The sequence below is a fragment of the Polyodon spathula genome, chromosome 17 (genome assembly GCF_017654505.1).
Source record: "Polyodon spathula isolate WHYD16114869_AA chromosome 17, ASM1765450v1, whole genome shotgun sequence".
Classification (NCBI taxonomy): domain Eukaryota; kingdom Metazoa; phylum Chordata; class Actinopteri; order Acipenseriformes; family Polyodontidae; genus Polyodon; species Polyodon spathula.
The window spans coordinates 32997339-33023897 of NC_054550.1; the positions used below are offsets into that span (position 1 = coordinate 32997339).

The window sequence follows — 26559 nt, forward strand, 5'->3', positions numbered from 1 at the left end:
AAAATAAAATAAAATAATAATAATTTTAAAAAAAACTTGCATACATGTTTCCCTTTCCTTCTGTTATGCCTTCAAAATAAAGGGAGTAAAAAAAAGTGGGATCTGGGAAGCGGATAAAGCCTGGAGTATTTAATAGGAATATCGGGATTGGAGCAGTGAGTGACGTTATCTGCTGTGGCGAGAGGGAGGCAGAAAGCTAGCCAACAGGACTCCATTAAGTAGAGCCGGGAGGAAACAGTTTGGTAGACTGTGTTTAGTGGGACGTGTTGTGTTTCTCAAAAGTCAATTCAAGAAAAAAAAAAATCGTGAAAAAACAAGAACTTTTGGGGTTTTAACCATTTGCCGTTTTGGGACTGTTGCATTTGTGAAGGTGAGTTGGTCTAACACGTAGCTGCAATTGATTTTCGCTTTTACTCTTTTAAGCAGCGACAAGCCTCTGCGTGGCGTGTGTGTGTCGAGTCTGTTTTTGTTTAGCTACGTGTTAACAAGTGAGAACATTGATATTTTGTATAACCTTAATGTTTGTTTACTATCCCTTTACTATTTATCGTTACCCATCCTGTGTCGGGTTCTGAATTGGGAACCGGTCTTTTAAGGCACTAAACATTTAAAACTTATTTTAGGCTGCTAGTGGTATTCCTTAAGAATAAAGTAGAACCGTTAAGTAGAGCAGGTGAGTAAAGAAGTCGCCGCGGGATAAAATGCTTGTTATGTATGTTTCACAATGGGGTTTAAATTATGCTCGTCTGTAAACGAATACGAACACTGCAAAATGAAGGCTGTATTCGAATGTATTTATTAGTTGACGGTATTTTTACAGTGGAGGGGAGGTGGGTATTTTTCCACAAAATGTATATTTTCCATTATAGAAGTTTAATACAGGGGTTTCATACAAGAAATTGGAAAACTAAGTGCCCACAGGAAGCTATTTGTGTTTTAAAAGAACGTGTATTGTTAAAAAAAGTAAATACAATGCTAGTGTTCTTTTTGGATCTGTAAAAGAAACAAAACACAACCTTTATTTTTTTCCTCTCTCTAAAAATGACGACGTGGGTATAAAGTAGGAATGTCTGACCGTGCTGTAAAGCTGCGGTTCTCCCCTGAACTTTGCGGTGATAAATGGTGGGTGTTTGGTTTGGGTGTGGACGTCGAGTCCCGCTAAAGTCAAAGCCGCCTTTTTCTTTGCCTTTACGAATTACCCCGACATATGGGCAGTGAAGTGTGTCTTTTGTAACCTTTAGTGTTTCATATTCTATATACATATGTAGATGCATCAACGGTGGATGTTGTGCTTTACGTTTTGATAGTGTCTAGGCTTTTGTTTGCACTCATGCATTCGCTTTATTAACCCGTGACTGTCTGACTGCAGGATGGCGCTGGACGGTATTCGGATGCCCGATGGCTGCTATGCAGACGGGACCTGGGAGTTGAGAATGCACGTGACTGATCTCCACCGGGACGTGTCGCTGAGGGTCACGGGCGAGGTGCACATTGGAGGGGTGATGCTCAAACTCGTCGAGAAGCTTGGTAAGTTTACGTAGACACCGTTTTTGTTTGAACCTGTTAATTATGGCAAGCGGTTGTATATCGACACTGCTAGGTTGAGCGATTTAAGAGAAAAACAGCGTGCTTTGTGCATGCACTTTATGTAATGTAAGGTTCAAGTTTTTTGTCCCTTTGTACAGTTGATTTTAATTAGGCTCATTTTGAGGCATAGGCTGTCATAACTTCGGTGAGTCTGTGCTTCACTATGTTAAATCCTGCTGTACAAAGCTGTAATCCCAGTGGCTTTGACAGCTGGGTTGTATTGAGATGTTATAAAGAGACAGAGGCGTGTCAAGGGAGGTACCTTTGGGGGGGTATGGATGCCCAGCTCGGGCAAGCCATTCAAGCTTCCCATTTAGTTTTTTGTACGTTGCCATTATTTTGCATAGTAAGCATTTCTTAATTCTTAAACATGGAAGAGTTCTCCTGGAAATCTGTCAGTGGGTTTGAGGCAGTGAGTGGATGTTTTACTGGGTGGTTGTACCTTCCTCTTGTAGGGTTGAGCTGGTCGTGTTCGGGGGGGGGGGGGTTCCTGTAGTAAACATTAGTAAAATAGCCAGCTATTCAAAACTTCAGGATGTTTTAAGACTGCCGCAGTTCAACTTTATTTCAGTAATTTTGCTGTTTCACTGACCAAGGTGGCTATTATGTGTCTCTACCTGGGCTGAAAGTACAATATGACCCCCTTGCCATTATTTTTTGTCCATTTTTTAATTGAGAGACGTGACATGCATTCTTTATGGGGGAAACTCCTTCAGTACCGTTCTCACCCCTCCCCCACTGGCTCTGCAATTTCAATAAGCTGAAACCATACACAACAGAACTTGCACGCTCTGTCCTCACAGAAATAAACTGGAAATACAGCCCACTACATTCCTGCAATGCATTGTTTCTCGGTTAAATTATAGGCAACTCTTTATTTGAACTCCTCACATGTAGATGTAGTAAAAGGAAACTGTTGAATTTAAAGTTTTTTTTTTTTTTTTTTTTTTTTTTTACACGTCTTGTTTATTGACAGTGTGTTTATCAGCTGCTACAGTGTAATCCACTACCCGTGCATTCAATAGTTTGGTTTGACCCCCTGAGGCTAGATTTAGAATCCATAATGACATTAGTGGTCTCAACTTAGCCATCAGCTGAAACAGCACACACACAAAACACTTGTCAATTTGGCATTGGGCACCTTCGCATACAGTGAAGAAGCCAAGAGCGTCTTGATTTCACATGCCCTTGCCTTTGGAATATGTTGGTTATGTGGCAGTCTTATGACGCTGTTCTGGAGTTTGCCTGGATGCCTTATTGAACTGCAGCTTTTAAAAATGTAGTGATTACACATTACAACAGCGTTTACATATATTGTGTGTGTGTGTGGCCCTGCCCGCTCTTCTCATTCCTGGGCTCGCAGGCAGCTGTGGTGGAAAGCAGCTTATAGATGCTGCGTTGAAATGGTGGCAATGATGTTGTTACTGCTTTTTCATGAAGAATAGTTAATGGTGGTAGTATTCCCCAGGCTGTGAAGGGGCAGTGTCTGGACCTGTAGACATCAGGACAGGTGTATGTTAAAGCAAGTATTTGTGCAGGCTTCTTGCACTGCGTGGTTTGTTTAAGTTGTTTGCTGAAGGTGAGGATCTCACAGCCATCTGAATTGTCTCAACTGAAGGACTTTGGACCATTGCCCTTCACAGCAATTGAAGTAAACCGTGGGTAGATGTGACCAGCTGCTCTTGTGCAGGTACGGAATGGGCCGTTTGCCATGAGGTTAAAGGGTCCTCTTATAGTTTCTAATCAAACATATTGTTCTGATAAGGATTGTTAATGATGGGAATAAACTGCACGAGGGCAACTCTCGCACAAACACCTGACCAGATTGTTGGGCAAGTTTGAGTGTGTTTAGCTTTATTTTTTATATTCTATTCCCTTCTCCTCCCAAGCCTGACACTGAGCAGGGGAAAGCTGACTGTTGTGTGCAGAAGCACTAATGTGTTTAATGGATTGCTTTGTGAAATGCCAGGAAAGCACTTTGTTATTGATTACCTTGTTTCCTGTTCATTTCTCTCTACTATATTTAACGAGATTGAAAAGTCGATTCTGTTATATTGGTATGTATTTAAAGCATGTTCAGTACTCTTATTCAATATTGTACATTTTTCCATGTGTTTATATATTTAGAACATTACTAAAACTGTTTTCTACAGTATGTCAGTAGTAAATGTGTGGAGTAGCGCTGTGCTTTTACATGTGGAAGGCAGTGGGTTGAGAAGCTCAGTGGTCTGAGCTCTGGGCTGGGTGGGATATAGATTCACACTGTAGAGATGGAAAGTTGTTAGTTTACTGTGGAAAATGTATCTGTGGTGGGAAGGGTTAAGCTGGCTTAGCTTTCCAGAAGCTTGCAGCTAAAGAGATCATTAGGATTCCAATGTGGTAACAGAAGATTAGAAAATAGAACTGAGCACATTCTGCTCAGAGAGTTGAAATGTATTGGCAATCCCCCGTGATGCAGAAGTGTGGTCTAATAGCACACATCAATCTGAAGAGACTCGTATTCACAAACCTTGTATGGGGTAAAACAACAATTCTGTACTGCCATTTTAGGTGAAATCCTGTCCTGAAATGACATTGCCTGTTGGTCGGATCATTACCGTCTTGTAGAGGTAATGAGAAAGGTATTGTGTGTTTGTGAAGAGCAGGGTCAGTGATGTGACGAACGGCTCACTGATCGAATTCCATGCGAGTCTTCTCTGGAGCAGGAAATGACTTCTCTGGTTTGGCATGTTCACTCCCAGCTGCTGTCAGATGTGCACCAGTAAATGAGCTGGATTTAGTCTCTTTAACCCTTTCTGTTTCCAAATAGCTTTTCCCTTTCTGTTAGACGCTGGCTGTTCAGAAGGAATGTTGCAGGTTTGAACCCTACTGCGACTTGTGACCCCTGTAATGGGGTTCAGGTGTTACCAGCTCTGGCCTTGATCTTGTAAAGACTTGAAATAAATCTGAGCTTGTTTTCCTTGACAAAGGAGACGGTCCTCTGCTGTGTCTAAGGACTGAGATAAACTACAAGAAACTAAATCGAGTGGACAAGCCATTCTGGTAGTGCCTTTCTTCAGAGGGCTGCAACGGCTGAGTGCCTGTCTTAGTTTCTTCTAGATTTACTGTATAATTAAGAGTGTTTTGATTAATGCGTGTGTCTGCAGATTTGATTCCTGCATAGCATAAACATGTGATCAGTGTTTAGTGTTAATGCCTACTTGTGATGGATGGGTAAATATTAGAGATGCAACAGTTATCAATCTCCATGGCTCTTGGTTTGCAAGCCTCAATTACACTTTCATTTATCGACTACTTGCCCTGGTGCCCTACAGTAGCTAGCTAATAAATCTCTTCTATTTGTGATAAGAAATTGGGTATTGTCTTGCATTTCTAGTATGCATTTTTTATATAGTATACATATGCATGTTTTTAGGTGTTTTTTTTTTTTTATTACTGTTCGATTAGAATGCTGGTTGCCGAGTGCAATTCCTAGTTAATATCTATGCAGTAGTTTCTCTTGCCTCCCCCGGAGATCGTACTACACTCTGGAAGGGAGTGTGCTGTGAGGAAGATGGCTCGGACCTGACAATTGAACAGGGGATGTTTGGAAGGAAACGGCAGCCATTTGGCGCAGGATGTGAAGCTTCCTGCTGCTGCGGCCTGGGAAGGCTGGGATTCATTGCGGGGGTGTGGTGGAGCTTGCTGCTGCCAACAGAATGGCTTTACAAAGGAGGCTCTCTACCCTCCTGATTTATAGACAGTCTGCATTGCTGTCTCCTCCTCTTCCTGAGTGATTTCCCAGGTGCTGTTAAAGGCTGCTGCCGATTGTCAGTGTTTCAAGCATACAGACAGTGATGATGCATGGAAACCAACACAATCTCCTGAGCTTTCTTTTTTATTTAGTTTTACTGGTACGCGCGCGCGCACACACCCAGAGCATCTCATTTTTAATTTTGCGTACGATAGTATTTTTATTTATTTGCTTTGTTTTTCCAGTCAAATAGACTTTTCAGTCTGCTCTGTTGGTTGTGTAACCATACAGGAAGTAGTTTGGTTAAGTAGTGACCTTGCCTAGTTTTGTGGCTTCCTGTTGTGATTTTATATATATATATATATATTTTTAATCCCCTGCCTGTAATTATTTGTAAGTTCTTTATGTAGGTTAACAAGTCCTATTTCTTTTAAATTTGAATACTGATGGGTTTTTTTTTTTGCTGTACCTTCTGCAACACTCAGTAAAAATTGTTATTAAAATGATTATTTTTTATGAAGCTACACATGGAAATGACTAGTATTAACACATAGTGTTCCTCTGTGACTGGCGGAATGCCTTTGAAGTGGCCCAAGTCCCTGTCTTCCTTCTGTACAGTAGGTCGTTAACCGTGATCTGGGCTGATGTTACAGTGGTTTGAAAGGCACCAGGGTAGATGAAATATCAGTGTATGTTGTCACATGTTTGTTTCTGGGAAAGACAAAAATCTCTGCTCTTGTGATGTCGTGAGCTTTTATGAAATTGTAAATTGTTGTGTTTCCATTTGTACCTTTGTGCTCTTAACAGTACATCCTTCATAATACAATCTTACTGTACTAGTCAAATGTTTGCTTGTTGGTTCTGTAACCCCAATTTAAATGTGGTATTGTTTGAGTAGATAGTCCCAGTATCATTACACCCCCCATCCCCGCATTAGAATCAGGAATGTGTAATTCACGCTTCTCTATGATCCAGAACTCTGTTCCCGTGTTCCGGTTTCCCTTTGCTGTGGACGTGTCTCGCCAGCCAGGCGCTCAAGTGCTGCTTGATATTGAGCAGTCTGTATTTAAACTGCAGAGAGCCGAGGAGATAGGGACAATGGAAAGATCACAAAGTGCCTTGTAAATCCAGTTTTTGTCAAGATCCTTGATTTTGTACGAGAGCTGCCGTTGCCCAGTTTTACAGTAGAACCGATTCTGTGGCTGAGCCATGCTGCCTTTTTAATGAACTTCCAAGTGCGACCAGTTTTCAGGAACACCGCTTCCTTCCGGTCTCTCACGTTGGCTGTAGGTGTGTAACGGTTCGTAGTGAGTCATTGAATCATGATAGTTTCCTTGCATGATATTTTGTATCATAATGAAGGTACTGTATGCTTTTTGTATTGTGATACAAAACCAAAAGAGCAACATAGCCTATTGTATTCACCAATGTTTTATAACTGGTATGAATACATGCTCTCCTTAAACATTTAAATTGTCACAACACCCTATGTATCATATGTATTTTTCCCCGTACAGCACCTGCTTTGTATGCCTGCTAGAGGCATGATCTCTACCCCTTTAACTTGAAGCTTAAACATGACCTGAGAGCCACTCTTACTTTTGCGTTCTCCTGATTTTTTTTAATTATTTTTTTTTAATTAAATTAGATTTTCACGTTGAATTCTGATGAAGTAATTATCGTAGTGCAGGGATGGAAATAAGGCTCCCATTGAATAGCAGTTTAATCCAATCCAGAATTTATTAGGAGTTTAGTAAGACACACCTGAGCTTGTTTCCCCATACACAGTGGTTAATCAAGCGCGTGTCATAACCTGGAATGGGTGAAACTGCTGTGAAATAGGAGTCTTGCCGTATTTCCATCCCTGTAGCGATACACTCTGCAGTTTGTCTTCACTACCAGGTGTGTCTCTGTCTCTTGATGGATTTCTGATAGCTTTGCAGTTTTGATATGAATAAATAAGGAAGAACACACAGTAGTTGGGTCATCAGTAAGTATGACATTACTTGGGTGTTCTGTTCTCCTATTGATTAGATAGAAATGGGACCCCATGGAGAGGTTACTTGTGCAGAGCCACGGTGACATGCCCTGTATAAACTTACTGTAGGTTTAGACATGCTGACGAAGCCCAGTCTAGAATGGTCCACACCCAGTCCAGCAGCATGCTACTGCTGAATGTCCCGTGAGGGAGTTTTTATAAACAGTCTTTTGCTTCAGTGTAAACATTAGCAGCCATGCAGTAAAAAGAGAGGTGCTACTGTAAACTATTTAACTAGCTGTCTGTGAGGACTCTAAGTTTCAGAGAGAGAGAACTCTTTATTTTATATGGACTTTCACAAACAGTGGTGCAGACTTTACTTTTTGGAGCACTGTGGATGGGAGCTGGGGTAGTAGAAGTCTCCAGTCTGATTGGTGCAGCTGTATATGCATGCAGGGATGCACACTGTGTTGCATGAAGAAACACGTTATTAAAATAAATATTCCTATAAGCCATGGCATGGACATTCACAAATGAGTGGCCCAGACAAGGACACATGTTTCCATTTCGAATCCTAGCTCTCCCAAGGACTCTAGCACTGCATTGTATTACACCCAATTACTTTGTGCCTGATTTAGATTCAGTATTACGTCAGCCCTGCAGCCTGTATTTGTAGCTGTAACTGCTGTGCGGAGATTGAATTACCTGCCCTTATTGAAATGATTGATGGGTGACTGCCGGGCCAGGACTGAAAATGAGAAGCAAAGCTGCAGCCAGATCACCAGTTTAAAAGGAACAAAATAGTCATTCTGTCTGAAGTGGTGAATGAAATATCGCCAGACTGTAGACAAGGACTGGCCCTGTTTCTATCCCATTCACCCCCTTTATGCCTTTGTCTGTAAAGACCCATTTTGGATATTTTCCCGTTTTTGAGTGGTAAAAAGCCTTCCGCTTCTAGAAAGTGTTTCCAAACGCACTTTGCAGCTATCCTGGGTGTTTTTGCCTGTGGTAACGGTAACTGCAGAATGACGGCATTGGTTTTGTTTGAACTGCATTAAGTAATTGCTCTTGGTATAATTAAAATAATGGCTTGCTGTACCGGTGGTCTTTTTGTTTACGTGACATGTAAAAGCGAAGGCCAGTGAAATGGCAACGACACACACTCTGGTTCTGGCCACTTGCCTGAATGCTGCTGCGTATCGGGGTAAATCACAGACAACCGGAAACCAAGTATCTCGGCAACTGCATCAAAAACAATCCTGAAACCGAAGTGGGACATCCGGGCCCCCTGGAGTGCATTTATCTCGGTTTTTGTTTTGACAAAAGTTTAAGATGTTAAACTGTGATACTTTGGGGGATTCATTCCCCTCTAAAGGGATGAACATGCCCAGCTAATGGGGATATAGTGGAGAAGTCTGTGTACTGTTACACTTTGATACGCTTTGGTTTTTACACAGCTCTTGAATTTTGCTCTTGCCTGTGATCTGTTGGGCTGTTGAAGGTTGCTGTATATCTTGGGAACTACTTGTCCAATTTTTTTGAAGCTTTGTGTGAACATTTGTTTGCTGTGTTTTAATTTAGTTGTAGCTTGTACCATGGTTGAATAAGTTAACTGTGGGAAGACACACCTCTTGTAATAATATTTGGGGGTTTGTCAACCTTATTGAAAGGTGACGAAGCAAAACTGTCTTCCAGTTATTCCTGGAAATATTGTAGTTATCTGGCAGCCTCTGCCATTTCCTGTTTGCTATGAAAAACTACTCCTGAGCAGCCATCCTGCAACACAGAGGGGGCCGTATATCTCACTGGATTCAAATCAGGATCCCTTGCAGAGTTGTTGATATATGGACCAGCTTAACAAGCCGAGGAAACTCAAACCATGACATGCTAACTTTTAATTAACAATGACAAATTCACAGAAGGTTGTGTTTAGGTTGCTATGTTTTCATGAAACTGTGTATAGGACAAATACAGTCATTAAAACTGCTCGCCACCCTTCAATTTTAGAAGGGTTAACAAATTCTGGAATATTAGTCTGCGTTTGAGTCACAGTAACTGGGGGATTAGTTTAGAGCTTGCTGGTATTTTACTAGGCTATGTAACCAGACACCGGTAGCAGTCAGCTCTCTGGGCACATGCCTGTTGCCTGACATAATCGCAGAGGAAACTCTGACATGGTGCAAATCTCAAGCCAACACACACATCAGTCAGAGCAGGACATTGTAAATGTCTCCTTGCTATTTCTTTTTAAATAATCGAACAAATTCTGTAAATACAAATCCCTGTCTTTTTTACATAAAATATGTTCTTGCCAGACATGAACAGTGGATATTTTGTTGACCAGTTTCACTCCATCTTGACTGTATGTGTAAAGCAATTAATGACTTGCTGGTCGAGGAGGTGGAACTTCTTCCCAGGGGCACCACTGGGCAAGAAGAGAATTGGTTTGAGTAATGTTTCTGCTTTAAACTGGCATTCTGGGTTCAATCTAGTCTGCTGAGGTGAAAGGCTACTGCAGTGTAACATTTGACATTTATTCAAAGTAGTTTGTCAACAGTTCTCCATATAATCTCTCTCTAGATGTGAAGAGGGACTGGTCAGACCACGCTCTGTGGTGGGAGAAGAAGAAGACCTGGCTGCTCAAGACTCACTGGACCCTGGATAAGTACGGGATCCAGGCCGACGCTCGGCTGCTCTTCACCCCTCAGCACAAGCTGCTGCGGCTCCAGCTGCCAAACATGAAGCACATGAAGGTCAAGGTGAACTTCTCCGACCGCGTCTTCAAGGCCGTCTCAGACATCGCAAAGACCTTCAGTAAGTGCTCGGTTTATCCATCGCTGCGAAATGCTCAAGCCAGGGTTGGGGTCAGTTCCTTTTTTTTAAATCAATTTCCAAGACCTTCAAAAGATTTCCAGCCCTGGCTCAAGCTATAAAGGTGAAACTAAGTCAGGCTGACAAACGTTTATGCTGGTGCCTTCACCAGTGTCACCTTCAATATTGCTAATTTAGGTATTGTAAATCGGCCGGCACCCGCGGTCGTTCGTTTGCCCCTTCCATCGTAGACCCAGACACACTGATGGAAGTTTTCAAAAGCGCTTATGCGCACTTTTTAATAAACACAAAATTAACAAACACCAAAATAAACACTTAGCTCTTACAAGCACCAACTACACAAACACAGGAACCTAACTACAACAGGACAGCTAAGCTGTTGACCTGTAACACAAACTCTAACCAAACAAAACACACAAAAAGGTTTTCACACAGTACCTTTTTTCTTTTTTTTTTTTTTTTTTTTTTTTTTTTAAACTACAATTGAGCACACCTTCAATCGGGCTCCTTTACACCACAGCAGCCCTCAATAGACTGGCTGCTTTCTTTAAATACCTTGCACCTGGCTCTAATTTACAATAAACACCAGGTGCAGGGGATAATTAACAATAAAACAATTAACAGAAATGTGCATTCTCACATTTTTTTGGCAGGGAGGATATTAACCCCCTCCCTGCCATGTTATAGTATTTTGTGAAAAATTGTCAAATTAGCTTTAATCCTGTGTTGACTGACCTTGTGCAGTTTTGTTCATGTTAAGGTAATTTTTTCCAAATCATTTTTAAATTTTAAAATAAAGGTTCTTTTTGAAGATATACAGCAATGATCTTTTAGGTACACCTTAATATTACATATGCCATTTGAGCTGGACTGATGATCGGGCTGACTCTGGAGTCGTCGGGTTTTTCTTCTGAAATGGGTATTTGTGGTGTTTTTCTTTGGCTAACAGTAGACCTCTTCAAAGAGCAGATTGATGCCTGTGTAATTCAGTTCTTTGTGTTCACTGCTCGGTGAGCCGGAAGCAAGGTGCTGGTCGTATTTCATCCCTTTTGTTGTTGCGGCAGCATCAATGACTGCCACCAGTGCAGACTCGTCTTGTAGAAAACTCTCTAGCTTGCCTTTCAGACCTCCTGAGGCATGAATCTATGAAACGATTTATCTGCATAGGTCTGATCGGAGCCTGGTGCTCTCTGCGGCGGTCTGATCGGAGCCTGGTGCAGTGGTGAGCACTGCTTTTATAGCACGATATGAAAACAATAACTGAACTAACTTGTGCAGCAGGTCCCTCTTTTGGTGTTGTGGGGGACTTCCTGCTTGCAGATGAAGTGCAGAGATGACAGATCTTCAGGTTTTTTTCAGGAGCCCTTTCTGTAAACCATTTCGTTTCATGACAATAAAAGGGCGTGTCAAGTATGAGCCCCTTTTGTGGGTCCGGTGCTGTTCTGGCAGCTTGGCTTTAGACTGGAAGCTGTGGGCTGTCTAATGCTCACAGCATTCACTTTGTTACAGACAGTACAGAGTCTTGGCTTGGAGAGAAGCGTCCTTATGTTACGACAGGCAATCTGCATATTGTGTCCTTACTGGTACTGCTTGGTTCAGAAGGCTGCTGAAATAGGGAGACGTGTAAAGGTGAGGACATGGCCTGCTTCTCATCCTCTTGAAAGCAGAACCACATACTGAATAGGGCGGCCAATCTCTGAACAGTCAGTTTATTTAATAAGTTTATAAACACACCAGAAAAGCAGCCTGACGCAGCTTTTAAGAAGTACAAAATAAATGGGAATTTCTGATGGACTCAAGTCCCCTGGTGCAGACCTCCCCTTTCCTCTCCCTTGCCAGTAATGAGTGCATTAAAGGCATGCAGTCCTCCCTTTACACCCCCTAGGAAGCTGAAGGCATGCGTTGGCTCTGATGCTCTTGGCCTGCTCTCATTGCTGTATAAGGCCAGGCTGTCGCTCAGCTCTTTATACTACAATGAAGAGGGGGGAAAGCTACCATCTGTTAGTCCTTAAAACTCCTGGAATGCATTTGCTTTAGTTACACAAACTAAACACGCTGTCCTGACCAGGACCTGAAGCTAGCTCTGACACACACACCCACACGTCCTCCTCTATAGCTTTTTGAAGTCTTTTACGTGAACTGTTAAATGTTGTTTTCAGGTGCTTATAGCTATTTCTGTAACCCCCTCATTTCTTGCCAACTTGCCTATTCAGTAAAATATCAATTCTACTGATTTTTAAAAAAAAAAAAAAAAAAAGCTTGGCTTGCAAATGTCAAGCCAGTACCCCTGGGATTTCTGCTGTCAAGTCCACAGTATCCTGTACCTACCAAAATGCACCAGCACCCAGTCACTCTGCCAGTGCAATTGAAACACTCCAGACAAGTGCATCATCAAGGAGTCCTGTGTCTGCCTGGTGGCAGAGACTGCAAGCAGCACCCTGTTCAGGATGTGGGCGGCTGGGAGGGCAGCCTGAGAACAGGGATTCTTCTAGCTGCAAGCCCAGCTGTTTCTGATTTGTTCACTGCAGTGGAGGGAAGATTTCAGCTGAGCCTGTGACCGGAAAACAACTTTGATGTAGAAAAAATACATATTTAAAATGTTTCCCTGCCATAGTGTCCTTGGGCTGAACCCCAACTTGTTTCCTCCCAGATATCAGGCACCCTGAGGAGCTGTCTCTGCTGCGCAAACCCCAGGACCCCAAAAAGAAGAAAAAAAAGCTGGAGGAGGCAGAGGAGGATGCGCTGGAGTTAGAGGGGCCGCTCCTCACCCCCGGATCAGGTAGATCACGTGTCTTTCACAATGCAGCTCTTTGCCTGTCCTGTATTGTGTCCCTTGCACCTATAACTTGTGCTGCGCTTGTAATCTATCCTCCTTGCTTACAGTAAAAATAAATGTTCAATATTTAAGCAGCATGTAAAATGTAGTTCTGCATTCCACCCTCCCTGTTTCACATTTATTACACCCTTGGCATTAGATTTTTGGTCCAGCCCAGGGTATTGATGAATTCTTGCAGAGACTGGAATTCATCTTTTGATGCATTTTTCTCATTTTGTCAACTGCTTCTAATTTGATAGCTTTTAGAGACAGCAATAACCCAACTGGCGACAGGAGCAGTAACCTAATATATGTTGTATTCCATGTAGTCCAATTTAAAAAGTCAAATAAAGGTTGTTCCTCCGGCTCTGTGGTGGCCTGATATACAAAACAGGCATCCAGTGTCAAAGGTCTGGTGGGGGGGTTGCTCTGGCCTCTGGCCAGATGTGTGTGGTTAAAACACTGAACTTTCCAGCTGTGTGGGGTTCAAGGAATGTGCATCGCAACAACACTGCAGTCTGGTGTGAGCTTTACTCCAGATTGTGACCACACTGCATTTCCTGTGTTTTATAATCCGTGTCTCTACAGTGGCCTTGTTCTTATCCAGTGCCTCTGACCCAAAGCTCTGGGTCTGGGAATTTTCCCAGATTCACTACCTCCTTCTGTACATAGGACAGTACTGATGTACAGTACTGAACTCTGAGAAGTGCGAACCCATTGGGCATGATGGGTAACATCCTATGAGGCTTATTCTAGATAATTCTCCTGTAAACCACGCAGCCCCACCCAGTTCAGTTGTTGCACATGAAAATAATCTCAATCTGTTTGCTTAGATATTTCATACCTGATAGAAATGGAAACAAATAATGTGATACATGCCTTATGGAATTGCTGTCGCAGTCCTGGATTTCAGCTATGCTATTGTTGGCTCCACCACCTTCGCTGCATATTTCTAAAGCATTAGCATGTTGAGTTTAAATGCGTACGATTGCTCTTAAAAGCTTGCTAATGGTTTTGTGTACACAGACCTTGGAGTTGACGGGCTGTTCATCTCACTGCCACACTGCGACCATGGAAACATGAGCTCTCTGCTGTAAAGCTGCTGCATAAGGTCTATGTGCTCGCTGGCCTCTGTGAAAGTTAAAGCAGACGCTTGTGTTGGTTGCCTTAGGAAGATAGTTTTAAATATCTGTTTTGTGTATTCAGAAATCAACAAGTGGGGAAACTTCAGATTTTTAAATGCTAGAAGAGATGCATTCCCAATTATAACAGATTTATATATTGTTTCCAATTCTTTCCTGTTGAAATTACAAGACATATATTCAAAGATTTGTCCAACTCACCACTGTGAACCTGCTATAAATAAGTTTAGGGAAAGTAAAACAATTGAAATGAATCCCACAAGAACAAAATCTGGCTCACTTTCCCTTGATGTACAGAAGTTGTCCTGTAGTTTACCTCTCGTGTGTGGCTTGCACACACGGTACACTGGGCAGCACTGTCCTCCCTGTTGCAAATGTTACTCTATCTGTCTGTGTGTGTGTGTGTGTGTCTGTCTGTGTCTCTCTCTCTCCCGCTCTCTCTGAATTTCTTAATCTGTTTCCTCTTTTCCTTTCCTTGCTCTCTCTTCTCGCACCTCCAGACTCCGATGTTATTTTCATCGGCCCAGTCAAAGGTAAGCTTTTGCTCTTGTCTGTCCTTTCCTGCATAGTGTTTCCTAATTGGAGGTGCTTGTTTGAAACCTTTGGCACTTTTAACAACTGGGATAAGATGCAGTTAATACTGACAGTTTTTAAAAGGTGTGTGAGAGACGCCTGAAACAAAGCAAATACTGCACATCTGACCTTCAGTGGGAATCAATGTGCACATTAACGATTTTGAAACTTCAGCGTCTTAATGGTGCATGAACCAGACTGCTACTGATCAGAGTTTGGGTCAATTCCTGTTCAATTTTAAATTCCTTTTTTAAAATCGGTTCCCATTGCCTTCTAATCCATTCCAACACATCATTGATCAAAATTGCAATTGGCAGAATTCTGTTAATGAGCTTCTAGGGTGAAGTCACTGTTAGTCAGTTAAATTGGCTACAAATGAAAGCAGCAGTATTTAAATCACAGCAATTGTGATTGTCTAAAATTTAAATTCCAATTCCTTCGAAGGAATTGGAATTGAAAAACAGGAATTAACCCCAACCCTGCTAGTGTCGCTTGATTGGGGTTTCGGGAGAGAAATGGTGCAAGCTCCCTAATTTTATCAAACTTGATCAACACGTACGCAAGATGGTCATGAGCATCATCTAAGTTTGTGGGAAGGTAATTTCTAACAAACTTCATGCTGTTGTGCACGCAAGACATCGGTAAAATGCAGATTTCCATGCACTTGCTGACTGTGCAGCACTAAGTGCTTATAACTTTGGTGCTGCTGCACTGAGGCGCTCTGATTTGTTGTCAAACAAACAAAAGTACTTTTTCAGCATAGCAACAAATTAATGACTATTGGACGTGCGTGATCTGAGTTAGTGTGTGATATCCAACTTCGGCTTAGTTTGCTCTCTACAGAATGTTTATTTCTGTTTGTCAGTCTCAAATTCTGAAGCACGCTGTTAAATACAGAGGGGAGTGGGGGTTGGTTTTCAAATAAAATGTTGTGGCTGGCTGGATTTTCTTGACGATGTGAAATCTTTGATAGTTGGTCAGGCTAGTTCCCAGAGTGTCCGTTTTGATGAGACAGATCTTGTACGTGGCGCTGGCATCTAGATCTGCTCAAACGATTCCTTGTTTGAATTGTTCTGTACAAAAGCAGCGCCACTGTCTTTCGCAGCTCCCTGAACCTTGGATTGGGTTGTGAAGACTGGCTCTTAAATTTCATGCTGTCTGACTCCTGCTGGCTCACTGCGTCCATTGTATGCCATTCAAACTGAAATCTTCAGGCTGCCATTGAGAGTGGTGTGGGTTGTGTATTTAGTTTTGTTTGTGTTTGGTGCGTTCCATAATAGCCTCCATGAGTTTGTCTATTGTGAACATCTCTAATAAGACTGCCTCCCCTCCTACTTGCCCAGAGGCTTAATGTGATCTCCCTCCCTTACACTCTCAGGCAGTATATACTCAAGTCCTGGCCTCTACAGTAAGACTATGACCCCCACCTATGACTCTCGCGACGGCAGTCCGCTGTCCCCCACCTCTGCCTGGTTTGGAGACAGCCCTCTGTCGGAGGGAAATCCCAGCATCCTCGCTGTCAGCCAACCAATCTCCTCGCCTGATGTCCTGTCCAAGCTCTACAAGCCACAGAGCCTGCTGGACAAGGCCAAGATCAACCAAGGGTGAGTGGAGCTCCAATCCCTGTGGAGAGCGGTGCGTTACCTGTGGCCAAGTGTAGTTCCTTAATACCACTCTCAATCCTGCCTCTTGCACAGGTGGTTTGACTCCTCCCGATCTCTGATGGAACAAGATGTGAAAGAGAACGAGGTGCTGCTGCTGAGATTCAAATACCACAGTTTCTTCGACCTTAACCCAAAGGTACTGTCTAAAATTGCCCCATGTGCTGCCTGTGTGTGTGTGCACAGTACATGCAATTTAAATAAAGTAGCTGTTTGTGCTTGTGTGTGACAAGCTGGGACATGTTCCAGGTTAGTCTCCATTAGTATTATGCTTTAAGCGCATATGTTATAGGGATATTTTCACACACCTCCTGTGAATGAAATATGAAAGCCACCCAAAGTGATACTGCTGTGTACAGTACATGAAATGGTTGTGGTCATGGAAAACAGTGGGAGGTGAAGGAATAAAAAAAAATTGTAAAATTAGTAAATAAGAAAATAAAGATGTAATAGTAATGGAGAGGTTAAAGGAAAAAGAAACCCCTTTCAAAATAGCAGTTGATCAGCAACTGTGCAATCCACTATAGGTACTGATTTTTGGAGAGATTTGTATTACCTGGAGAACTAAACACTGCTGCCGGCTGGAGAAGTACTGTAAGTGCCCTTTCCAGAATGGAAGCTCTGTGCAGTGAAGGCTAGTTATTTATGTGGATAATCCCTGATTCTCTTTTACCTGCAGTATGACGCTATCCGTGTGAATCAGCTCTATGAACAGGCGAAGTGGGCCATCCTGCTGGAGGAGATAGAGTGCACTGAGGAGGAGATGATGATGTTTGCAGCTCTGCAGGTGAGTCAGGGAAGGAGTGCAGGGTGCACGGGGTGTTCCTTCCTAGTGTGGAATGTTCTGCTTGGTTTTGGTGCCATTTTTCTGTGTTTGCTGCAGTTGGATCCTTGCAGCTGTGGATAAACAGTTCAGAGCTCGATTAAAAGGGTTTAATTAAGCACATTATCTGTTCAATTAAGGGTCTAGAAGTAATTGAGTGCTCAGTTGGAATGAAAACCAGCAGACACGAGCGTCCCCAGGACTGGTTTGGGAACCACTGGTCCATCGCAATGGATACTTATGTGAAATGTAGAAGCGAATTTGTTGAACTACATATTGTAGCAGGTCGCAAAGCATTCGTGGAAGTTTAACCAGGCGTGTGATCTGCTGTTTTATTTTTTGATGTGCTGAGAAAGCTCCAGATCCTCTTTGTTTCTTTTGAATTTGTTGTGGTGTTTTGTTCTCCCTCCAGGACATCCTTGTAAACAGATTATCAGTCTCTATGGCGATCTCCTGCTTGTTAAATCTTAAATCTATGAGCTAGGCCAAACAATCCATGACCCTTAAGGGTGCAGCCATCATTATGTACAGAGCAGCATAGTGATGAAACAAACGCACTAGGCAGTCATGGAGTATTGTTTACATAAACCAGTTTAGCAGCAGAAATGGGAGGGGATACACTATACACAGTATGTATATAGTTTATTATATTCAGGACACATCCACCTAACTGCATTCATTGGTAGCTAAACATTTTCAGAATTTGTTTTTCTTTCTCTAATTCTCAAACTCATGGAGGGTTGGTACTGTGCCAGTAGGGAGGCGGAGGGTTCAATCTGTTGCTGGCTCAGTTGAGTTGGTTCTGTGTGTCTGACGTGTCCGTCTCTGTCCCTGTCCTGTAGTACCACATCAACAAGCTGTCCATCATGTCCTCGGTCAACCACATGAACAACAGTGACAAGGAGGTGGACGAGGTGGATGCAGCGCTGTCTGACCTGGAGATCACGCTGGAGGGGGGCAAGACTTCCAGCATACTGGTACACACCTCCTTTACTGCTACTGGGAATGTATTGCTGTAGATCAGCTGGATCCTCACAGTACCTGCAGCAATCTGACACTCATTCTAATCGGTTTTATTTTCAAACGTGGTTCAGGTGCTGCTTCTGAGATTCATGGGCTGGGCACTAGGGGGTGTTGAATGTGATTTGCACAGAGCAGAGGTTTTTATATCTGGTATAATAATTCTCTACTTGCAGGCATTGGTCTCGCTGTGTCACTGAGGACTTGGAGTTAATTCATAGGGCAGGTCTAGCACAGGCTTTGGTTCATGGCTTGAGAGGAAATTCTGACCCTATCTGATCAAGTAGACAGTGAGGTATGTGTAAAGGACTCTTCTCTTTAAGCAGTTCACTGAAATGCAAATTTTTTTTTTTTTTTTTTTTTAAGGGTGATATCACTTCTATTCCGGAACTTGCAGACTACGTTAAAGTTTTCAAGTGAGTACATTTTAAAGTTGTTTTCATTGCTCTCCTGTTTTTAGTTATGATGTATTTGTATAAAATATTTCTGTAGTTTTCAATGGTTGAACAGAGCAATCCATATACTAGTTGGCAAGTGTTTTGTGAGTTGAGGTGCTTGGTGGTGTGTGAGACCTTTCTGTCTGCTTCAGAGAACTGAACTGAGTCCTCTGTATTGAATTTACTGGGTGAGCAAATTCAGTAGAGTCTGAAGAACTCTGAAATCCAGAAGGTTGATAGTGATCACTATATCCTGATAGTTCTGGTTCAATGTTTTGTAGGCCGAAGAAGCTAACCCTTAAAGGCTACAAACAGTACTGGTGCACGTTTAAAGACATTACCATCTCCTGTTACAAGAGCAAAGAGGAAGCTCATGGGACTCCAGCCTACCAGATGAATCTCAGAGGTAAGAGCAGCGGGGCTAAGAATCACTACATGTATTACAGCTTGGAACTCCCTGCAACCAGCACACGGTCTTACAGAGAGCACCGTACCGGTGAGGAGGTCTTCATATTGAACTGGTCATGAGGACGGATGTTGCTGTCATTTATATAAAACTCAGTTGCTTTAATTCAGAGCTGCCCAGTATCTTGGGTGTGAGAAATAAGTTTAACAAGCTAATTATTAAAGTAGTGAGTTTTCAATTTATCAGTTACTTCTCTCTCTGAATTAACATTCTATTTTCTGTTCTGACAAAATATATTTAAGTATGTATGTATGTGTATAGGTTGTGAGGTGACTCCAGATGTCAACATCTCGGGTCAGAAGTTCAACATCAAGCTGCTGATCCCTGTGGCTGATGGCATGAATGAGATCTGGCTGCGCTGTGACACTGTGAGCATGTTTCCAATACTCTCCTGCACTCGTGCACCCCCTCTGAACACTATTTTAACTGGTCAAGGGCTTTGTACCATTGGAATTCCTTTTGGACTTGCTGAGGCGCTTTTATCCCAGGCAAAGTTTTTAGTCTGCTGGAAGTTTTTGAACATTTACTGACGTCCTATAGATGGTCTGCATTGTATCAGTTCATCATGACATATTGACATGACATGACATGACAAATTCAGAAGGATATGATACAACTGAAGCGAAGTTATTCAGGACAGGGGATTGCCTTTGTGCTGGGGGGCTGGGTTTTACATGGATAACATACCCTGTTGATGAGTGAATCCTTTCTTTATTTCTTTCTTTCTTCCCCCCCCCCCCAGGAGAAACAATATGCCAACTGGATGGCGGCATGCCGGCTGGCCTCCAAAGGCAAGACGATGGCAGACAGCTCATACAACCTGGAGGTGCAGAACATCCTGTCCTTCCTCAAGATGCAGCACATGAATCCTGACCCCCAGCTCATCGCTGAGCCCATCAGCACTGACATCAACCCCGAGTGCCTGGTCTCTCCACGCTATCTCAAGAAGTACAAGAATAAGCAGGTATGCCAGCAGTGCGACAGACACTACGTTGTTAAAATAGCCATACATCATCATAGATGGCCAAGCAGTGGCACTTGACATGCCTGCTTTCACGCACTCTCCTTCTCCTTTTAAGTTTTGAGATGGCAGGCAAATCTTGATGTTGCTTAATAATTGAACAGATGGACACACCCCGCATGGCTGAGAGGTTGGGGAGGAAGGGAGGAGGGGCTCCCAGTGTGTGTTGGAGTCTGATGTTTCCTAGATGCAGCTGTGTTGTATCGGAGCTGTGTGGAACATCTGGATCACTGTGGCATGTTTCTCCTGTTGGCAAAGTGACTTTTTGTGCTCAAAGGAATGTGCGGATGTGGGTTTGAGGAGGGGGGTGTGAATCTCAAGGAATTCTTGGAGTGTGGTTCTGTAGGTCAGCCTGGGAAACTCAGCAGCTTTTGAAAGCGGATAGTAAAAGAATTACATTCTATGTTCTACATTTTACACTTGTTCAGATGCCAGATATTACAATTAATTTTATTGCAGGTAGTTTTTCAGCTGCATGCACACATGCTTTGTCTATTTTTGAAGCCTTATTGTCTGAATTAGACATGCTACTGTCAGTGGCACTGGAACAATTTTTTTAAAGTGGGTGTACTGAAAGCCATTGAACAAAACTGTAACCCCTTTATTTGATGGAAGCCATGCAAAGCCAAGGGGGTGCTGCCGCACTCCTAGTTCCAGTTCCCTTGGCTACTGTTGCTGTTGCCTCCTCTCTCCCCTTCCCATTCTCTGTTTGAAGCAAAATTACAGGCACTGCTGCAGCCAGCTGCCCCACCTTGCTTTATCAGGCCAATTTGAGTTGAATAAAATCCTGTCACTCCTCAGGCCCTACTGCCACCTGTTGGAAAATTTGTTTTGTGGTTTGTTTTTCTGCAGACATTTTTGTCCTTTGTAAAGAGGATTATTGTAATTACAGTAGATGACCACTGTCATCACCAGAAAAGAAAGTGACAAAGGCCCGTTGGCTTGTATGTATACACAACATGCATTTATTTTTGCACTACTTCACATACAGTAAGGTAACATTTTCGATTGGTGCTAACCAATGTCTCACCTGTACATCCATCCCAAAATCCAACCATGGACTTTGTCACATGGTGTGAGCACCTTGCCTTGGGAACAGGAACATGTGGCCTGATTTTTTTTTTTTTTTTTTTTTATATAATGTGCTGCTTTTCCTCACTGGATTTTATTGCATGAATCCCGGCTTGAACTTTTATTTCTGTTTTTTGACGTTTTGCAGCAGTTTCTTTTGCTTCATTGCCTTGTTCTCACTGCTTTTTTCTTTCTTTCTGCTCCCCCTCCCTCTCCTTTTTGCTCATCCTCCCATCTTCAGCCAGGCTATATAAGGGACTTGGTAAGTGACTGTCAGTCTGTGTAGCTGTGCACTAGAACAGGTGTAACGTTTGGTGTAATTCGGGGAATGTGTTAAATACCATAGTTCAATATCTTTGCTAAACTTGAACTTTTACAAGTGTGTGTTTGTAATGTTCAGCGAATTGATTCTAGATGAAATTCTGCAATAAATTAGCAAGCTTCCTTTTTTTATACTCTTTTAAAAAAAAAAAAAAAAAAAAAAAAAAAAAAAAAAAACACCCAAAAGATGTATAATTAAATAATGGTATGCCTTCAAACAGAGTGATATAACATGTTTGTTAATTTGATAGAAAGGTACTCATATTTTTGTAAAAGTCATAAATGGCAAGTTTGTTTGTGGCAGGATATAGACAGACTTTGATTACTGTGTTTGTTCTTTGCTTTCTGGACTGACCTCACTGGGTTATCAGGTTTCTATATGTATGTATAGATATGTTATCTGTTCTGTAAAACACGGAGTGAGGCCTGGGGCTTGTGCTCTGTGCTTGCAGGGGAAGTTTGGTTAAATTCACACAGCTGTTTGTAGCTTTGGCATACTGTAGGGGTTAAAAGCAAAACTAGGTTTGTTTGATTTGTCAACCTGTTTGTCCTCCCTGAAGATCACGGCTCGGATCCTCGAAGCTCACCAGAACGTGGCCCAGATGAGTCTGATCGAAGCCAAGATGAGATTCATCCAGGCCTGGCAGTCTCTGCCTGAGTTTGGAATGACACACTTCCTTGCAAAGTGAGTTCAAACGGAGCTGTGGAAATCCCAGTATTAGAAGCTCTTCTCAATCACCTTGGAAATGTAAATGTGAGAGTTATGTTAAGACTTCCTCACTATTCCTGCCTTTCTCCAGTAGCTTGACAAAATGATCTAGAAATGTAGCTTTTTTCAGGCAGTTAGTTTAGTAGATAGGGAGGGGAGTGTGGCTGACAGGACTTTCTACCAGTTAGGCAGGATGATCCAGTGTTTAGTTGGGGCAATACATGTATGGCAATATCAGGATATTTAGCCAGCAAGAAGTCTTGAGTGGGCTAAAATTGGCAACTATAGTCACCCTCCTGGGCTCTCTGCATTTATTCATCTGTTTTTGTTTGTTGGAGGGTAGTGTAATTTTATAGTTAATACAATTAGGTGGTGGTATTTTTAGATCAAAATCCAGGGTGCTAAGTGTGGCTCTTGGCTGGATTACCCAACAGGTTCCAGGGAGGGAAGAGGGAGGAGCTGATCGGCATCACCTACAACAGGCTGATCCGCATGGACGCCCACACTGGAGATGCGATCAAGACCTGGAGATTCAGCAACATGAAGCAGTGGAACGTCAACTGGGAGATCAAAATGGTGCATTTTTTAAAATCTGATGGATTTGTATTTGTCACCTCAAGGTTGATATCTCATGCCGGAGGATGATTTTAAAGTGATCACTCTATCTAGTATAAACTTCTCTGTTAGCATTGCTGCTGATAAATATTTTGTGCCCATTATATATATATATATATATATATATATATATATATATATATATATATATATATATATATATATATAGATAGATAGATAGATAGAAACATGGTGCTAACTGCTGAAGAACAAACAGAAAATACATAATGATGATAAACTGAATATTAAAAATGAATAATGAAATCGAGCAGCAGTTTAAGGCGCTGCTTCATTAGTTTAGTTGTTGTTCCCAGGGTTGTAATTTCACTTGCTGGACTCCTTTCCAGGTGACAGTGGAGTTTGCAGATGAGCCGAGCCTTGCTTTCATCTGCACGGAGGTGGACTGCAAGGTTGTGCACGAGTTCATTGGAGGATACATCTTCCTGTCGACGCGTGCCAAGGACCAGAATGAGAGCCTTGACGAGGAGATGTTCTACAAGCTGACCAGTGGCTGGGTTTGATTTGGGGTGAAAGAGGCTGACTGGGGAGTGGGGGCTGCGCACCAAGAGAGTAATCCGGTCCGGTCCGGTCCAGCCAGACCAACCTAAAACACTTCATACTGTTTCCTCTCCAGTCCAAGTGAACACTGTCCATGTATAGCCCTCTCCTCCTCATACCATCTTTCATCTTCTTGGGTAGCAGCAGCCCACAGCAGATGACCTTTTAAACCTACGGATGAACCCTGCAGTTTGAAACAGCTCTATAAGCTCTGTCCCTCGCCATGGAAAAAACGTCCACATATCTCCCAGGGTCACCATTCTTGGAGCAGTTACAGAGGGTTAGGATTAACTAGGATGCACCAGTGTCTCTCCTTTACAGGAAATTACTAGTTTTGTATTCAAAAGTTGTGTTTTTTTTTTCTTTTTAATTTTACACTTTGAAGCATACTGTATGTCTGCAAAGTTCGATTACCTGTCTGTGATGCTACGTGGTTATATTATTATTTTCACGTGTGTGTAAAATTGGGCTGCTTTTGCAGGTTAGTTCAGCAGACTAAACTGTCTACCTTCTCGTAAATCACAGCAGCTGGTTATATAGTGTCATTTTTCTAACCAGGGCTGGCCAGATGTTTAGTTTGCGTTTCATGATCATGAATGTAAAGGAGTGTTTAACACCTTGCATGACTAGTATAGGGGTCGGATACATGAAGGCTGTATTAATATGAAGGAAATATTCCCCTGATGGGGGAGTCTAACTGGGTTGGGCTCCATACCCTGCTTTTACAGGAAGTTGGCTCCCCCTGTACATTTTTTTTTTTTTTTAAATTGCAAGATGACCTGTGAACTGTAACATGCTGCTTTTTATTAACGGGACAAGCTCATACTGAACATGTAGAATTCATTGGAATTTTAGATTTGTTTTGTTGTTTTGCAATTAAATATAATGTATGCTAAAAAAGTATTTCTATCCTAAAATTAATTGGCCAAAAAATTAAGTGGTTTGTGTTGGCTTAAACAGAAACATGAAGCAGTATATTAATGAAGCCAGTGTAGTGTGCAGATTTAATGCCTGTTTCTGACATAACCCAGAAAGCGCCTGTGCTTGGCCTGTGTTTCTTTTTGCATAGTATGGGTTTTGTTAGATATCATGACTGTTGAATTCAACATGCATCGTGGATTACTTTGCCTATCCTGATTTTGGGCCGCACAAAGGTGCAGCCTTGGTGAGTTTGTCATCAGAGTGTGTGACTCAATTACCTTTTTTTTTTTTTTTTTTTTTTTTTTTTTTTTTTTTTTTTCTTTTTTCCCCTTGATCTGCAATCTCTCCACTTCCAAGGAATGTGAGGTGCTGGGAACAAGAACAGCCTGTCAGCTTTACACTGGTGCCAATAGCTGTCATTAATGTATCCTGTTTGATGTAAAGAAGCGCTGTTAAAAAGTGGTATCATTGCCCCTTTTGTATTCCCAGAACTGCCCCTATAGAGAGGGGTGATAGACCCCACTGTATGTACATCCTTCCCCCTATAGAGAAGGATGACGGAACCCAGTGTGTGTACATCAATCCCCCCTATAGAGAAGGATGACAGACCCCACTGTAAATAAATCAAACCCCCCTATAGAGAAGGATGACAGACCCCAGTGTGTATACAGAGCTGTGCAGGTTGCTGCTAAGCATTCTTGTATAGCCACAGCACGTTCCTGATGTTATCCTACTGCCTTGTGTTTTTGCTGATTTGTAGAGGCGAGTGCTGCTCGTGACTCATTATGAATGACACTGTCTATCGGGTTACCAGCCTTGCTCACTTTTGTTTGCCATACTAATTATTTTTACACCATATAGTATTATGGAGTTATATTTATAACTCGCCAGCATTAGGACACAAACAAGTCAGGTTTCATTGTTTTATTTTCCAGATGAATGAAGGAACTCCTAAATGAAGTATTAGTTTTATGTAACTAATGTAAAAACACAAGTTTTATGTAATTGTACAGTTTTAAGTATAGTTTCACAAAAAAATCGGCAGTTGACCTTGTGTAGAAATATGAAGTCTGAAGGTGTTTGTGTCTTTTAAAAATAAGGTCTTCTGAAGTCGATATATAATGTATGTAATGTATGTAGATCTAGTTGAACCCGAGTCTTAAACTCCAGGTTGAAGGGCTAATTCAGAACTTGCTGCAAAGCTTGATCTCCCCTTTTTGATGCCTTGATGTCAAACATGCAAAGCTGCCTTTTTTAAAGAGACTACATGAGTGGGTTTTAATTGTCCAAATGGACAGCTGAGTTTCTACATGTGGGCTATTTCAATTAAAAGGTGCTTCTGGCAAAGAATGCAGACTGAGGCTTTTCCACAAACTGATTTAAAAGGAGGCCCTACTTTAACAATGCAACATGTTTCTTTTTTTAAATTCTTGAATAAAGCAGTTGATCTGTCCTTAGCCCTGGAGTCTGAGACTGCAATAGAATGGAGTAACACTGCTAGCTTTGCCTCAAAGTGCTCATAGCACCATTAGTTTTGTGCCGCCTGCGTCTGGGAATAAGGGGTATTGTCCCTTGTGTTTTTTAGACTGTAAATGCATTTATTTTAAAAAAATAAAAATAAAAAAAAACAATTTTTATTTAACAATATCTTGGTGGGTTTTTTTGCATTGCTGCTTTTATATTAAATTACAAGGGAGTATATTGGAGATGCCCATATACAAGTATACACTAGGGTTTCAGCCACTTGTGCCACACTGTTTAGTCCTATCCTTTTCCATTAAACGTGTATTATATATTGCCCCTACAATCTGCTAAAGTTTTGTTTTTCTTTATTCCAGATTCTACTTGTTATCCTTAAGATAATGCAAAATATGGGTATCCAATTAAACTGCTCACTGCAGAAAACAAATGCATATGTTAGACGTTTTAACAGAGATATGAGCTTTTTGGTTCTTTATAAGACTCCAATGATCCCTTTATTCGCCACTTTTGATTTTATTATTATTTTTTTTTCAAAGCAACTGTCATGTTCAAGAAAATGTTGATCTGAGTGCACCACCTAGTGGATGAAAGGAGTAATAGGCTCTTTGTTTATATAAGCTCAGCTGTCTTTCATACCTTTTCAAATCACTTCATTGCCACGTAAGTAATGCACTGGAAGCACTGAGCTCTGCCCCTACTGTTAACGGGTTTATTACCAGGGCAAGCAGATCTGTATGTAAAATACAGCAATAACCTGCATCTCTTGAAGGAAGTTTAGAAAGTCTGCATCCTCC

At 41.9% G+C, this 26559-nt stretch overlaps 1 protein-coding gene across 4 annotated transcripts; it reads left to right on the plus strand.

The window, feature by feature from the left end:
* Nucleotides 1–16: 16 nt before the first annotated feature.
* On the plus strand, nucleotides 17–25920 carry LOC121329879 (fermitin family homolog 2). 4 transcript variants are annotated; one of them, XM_041275853.1, is made up of 17 exons: nucleotides 17–370; nucleotides 1370–1527; nucleotides 9879–10112; nucleotides 12781–12909; nucleotides 14588–14620; nucleotides 16039–16264; nucleotides 16358–16460; nucleotides 17001–17108; nucleotides 17987–18121; nucleotides 18531–18580; nucleotides 18883–19007; nucleotides 19329–19435; nucleotides 19810–20031; nucleotides 21401–21421; nucleotides 22041–22165; nucleotides 22624–22765; nucleotides 23152–25920. In XM_041275853.1, exons 2-17 carry the CDS (start codon nucleotides 1371–1373, stop codon nucleotides 23323–23325), a joined length of 2091 nt encoding a protein of 696 aa, XP_041131787.1. In that variant the 5' UTR covers nucleotides 17–370; nucleotide 1370; the 3' UTR covers nucleotides 23326–25920. The 4 variants fall into 4 exon arrangements, with proteins under 4 accessions (XP_041131787.1, XP_041131788.1, XP_041131789.1 ...); XM_041275854.1 differs by lacking the exon at nucleotides 21401–21421 and having other exon boundaries at nucleotides 18–370; XM_041275855.1 differs by lacking the exon at nucleotides 14588–14620 and having other exon boundaries at nucleotides 19–370.
* The last annotated feature ends 639 nt before the right edge of the window (nucleotides 25921–26559 follow it).

What these genes read in the sequence shown, in the direction of transcription:
- LOC121329879 (XM_041275853.1), top strand. Translation starts at nt 1,371, where the DNA reads ATGGCGCTGGACGGTATTCGGATGCCCGATGGCTGCTATGCAGACGGG. An exon ending in CAAACTCGTCGAGAAGCTTG is followed by an intron (nt 1,528 to 9,878) that starts GTAAGTTTACGT and finishes ATCTCTCTCTAG; the next exon opens with ATGTGAAGAGGGACTGGTCA. An exon ending in TCTGGCTGCGCTGTGACACT is followed by an intron (nt 19,436 to 19,809) that starts GTGAGCATGTTT and finishes CCCCCCCCCCAG; the next exon opens with GAGAAACAATATGCCAACTG.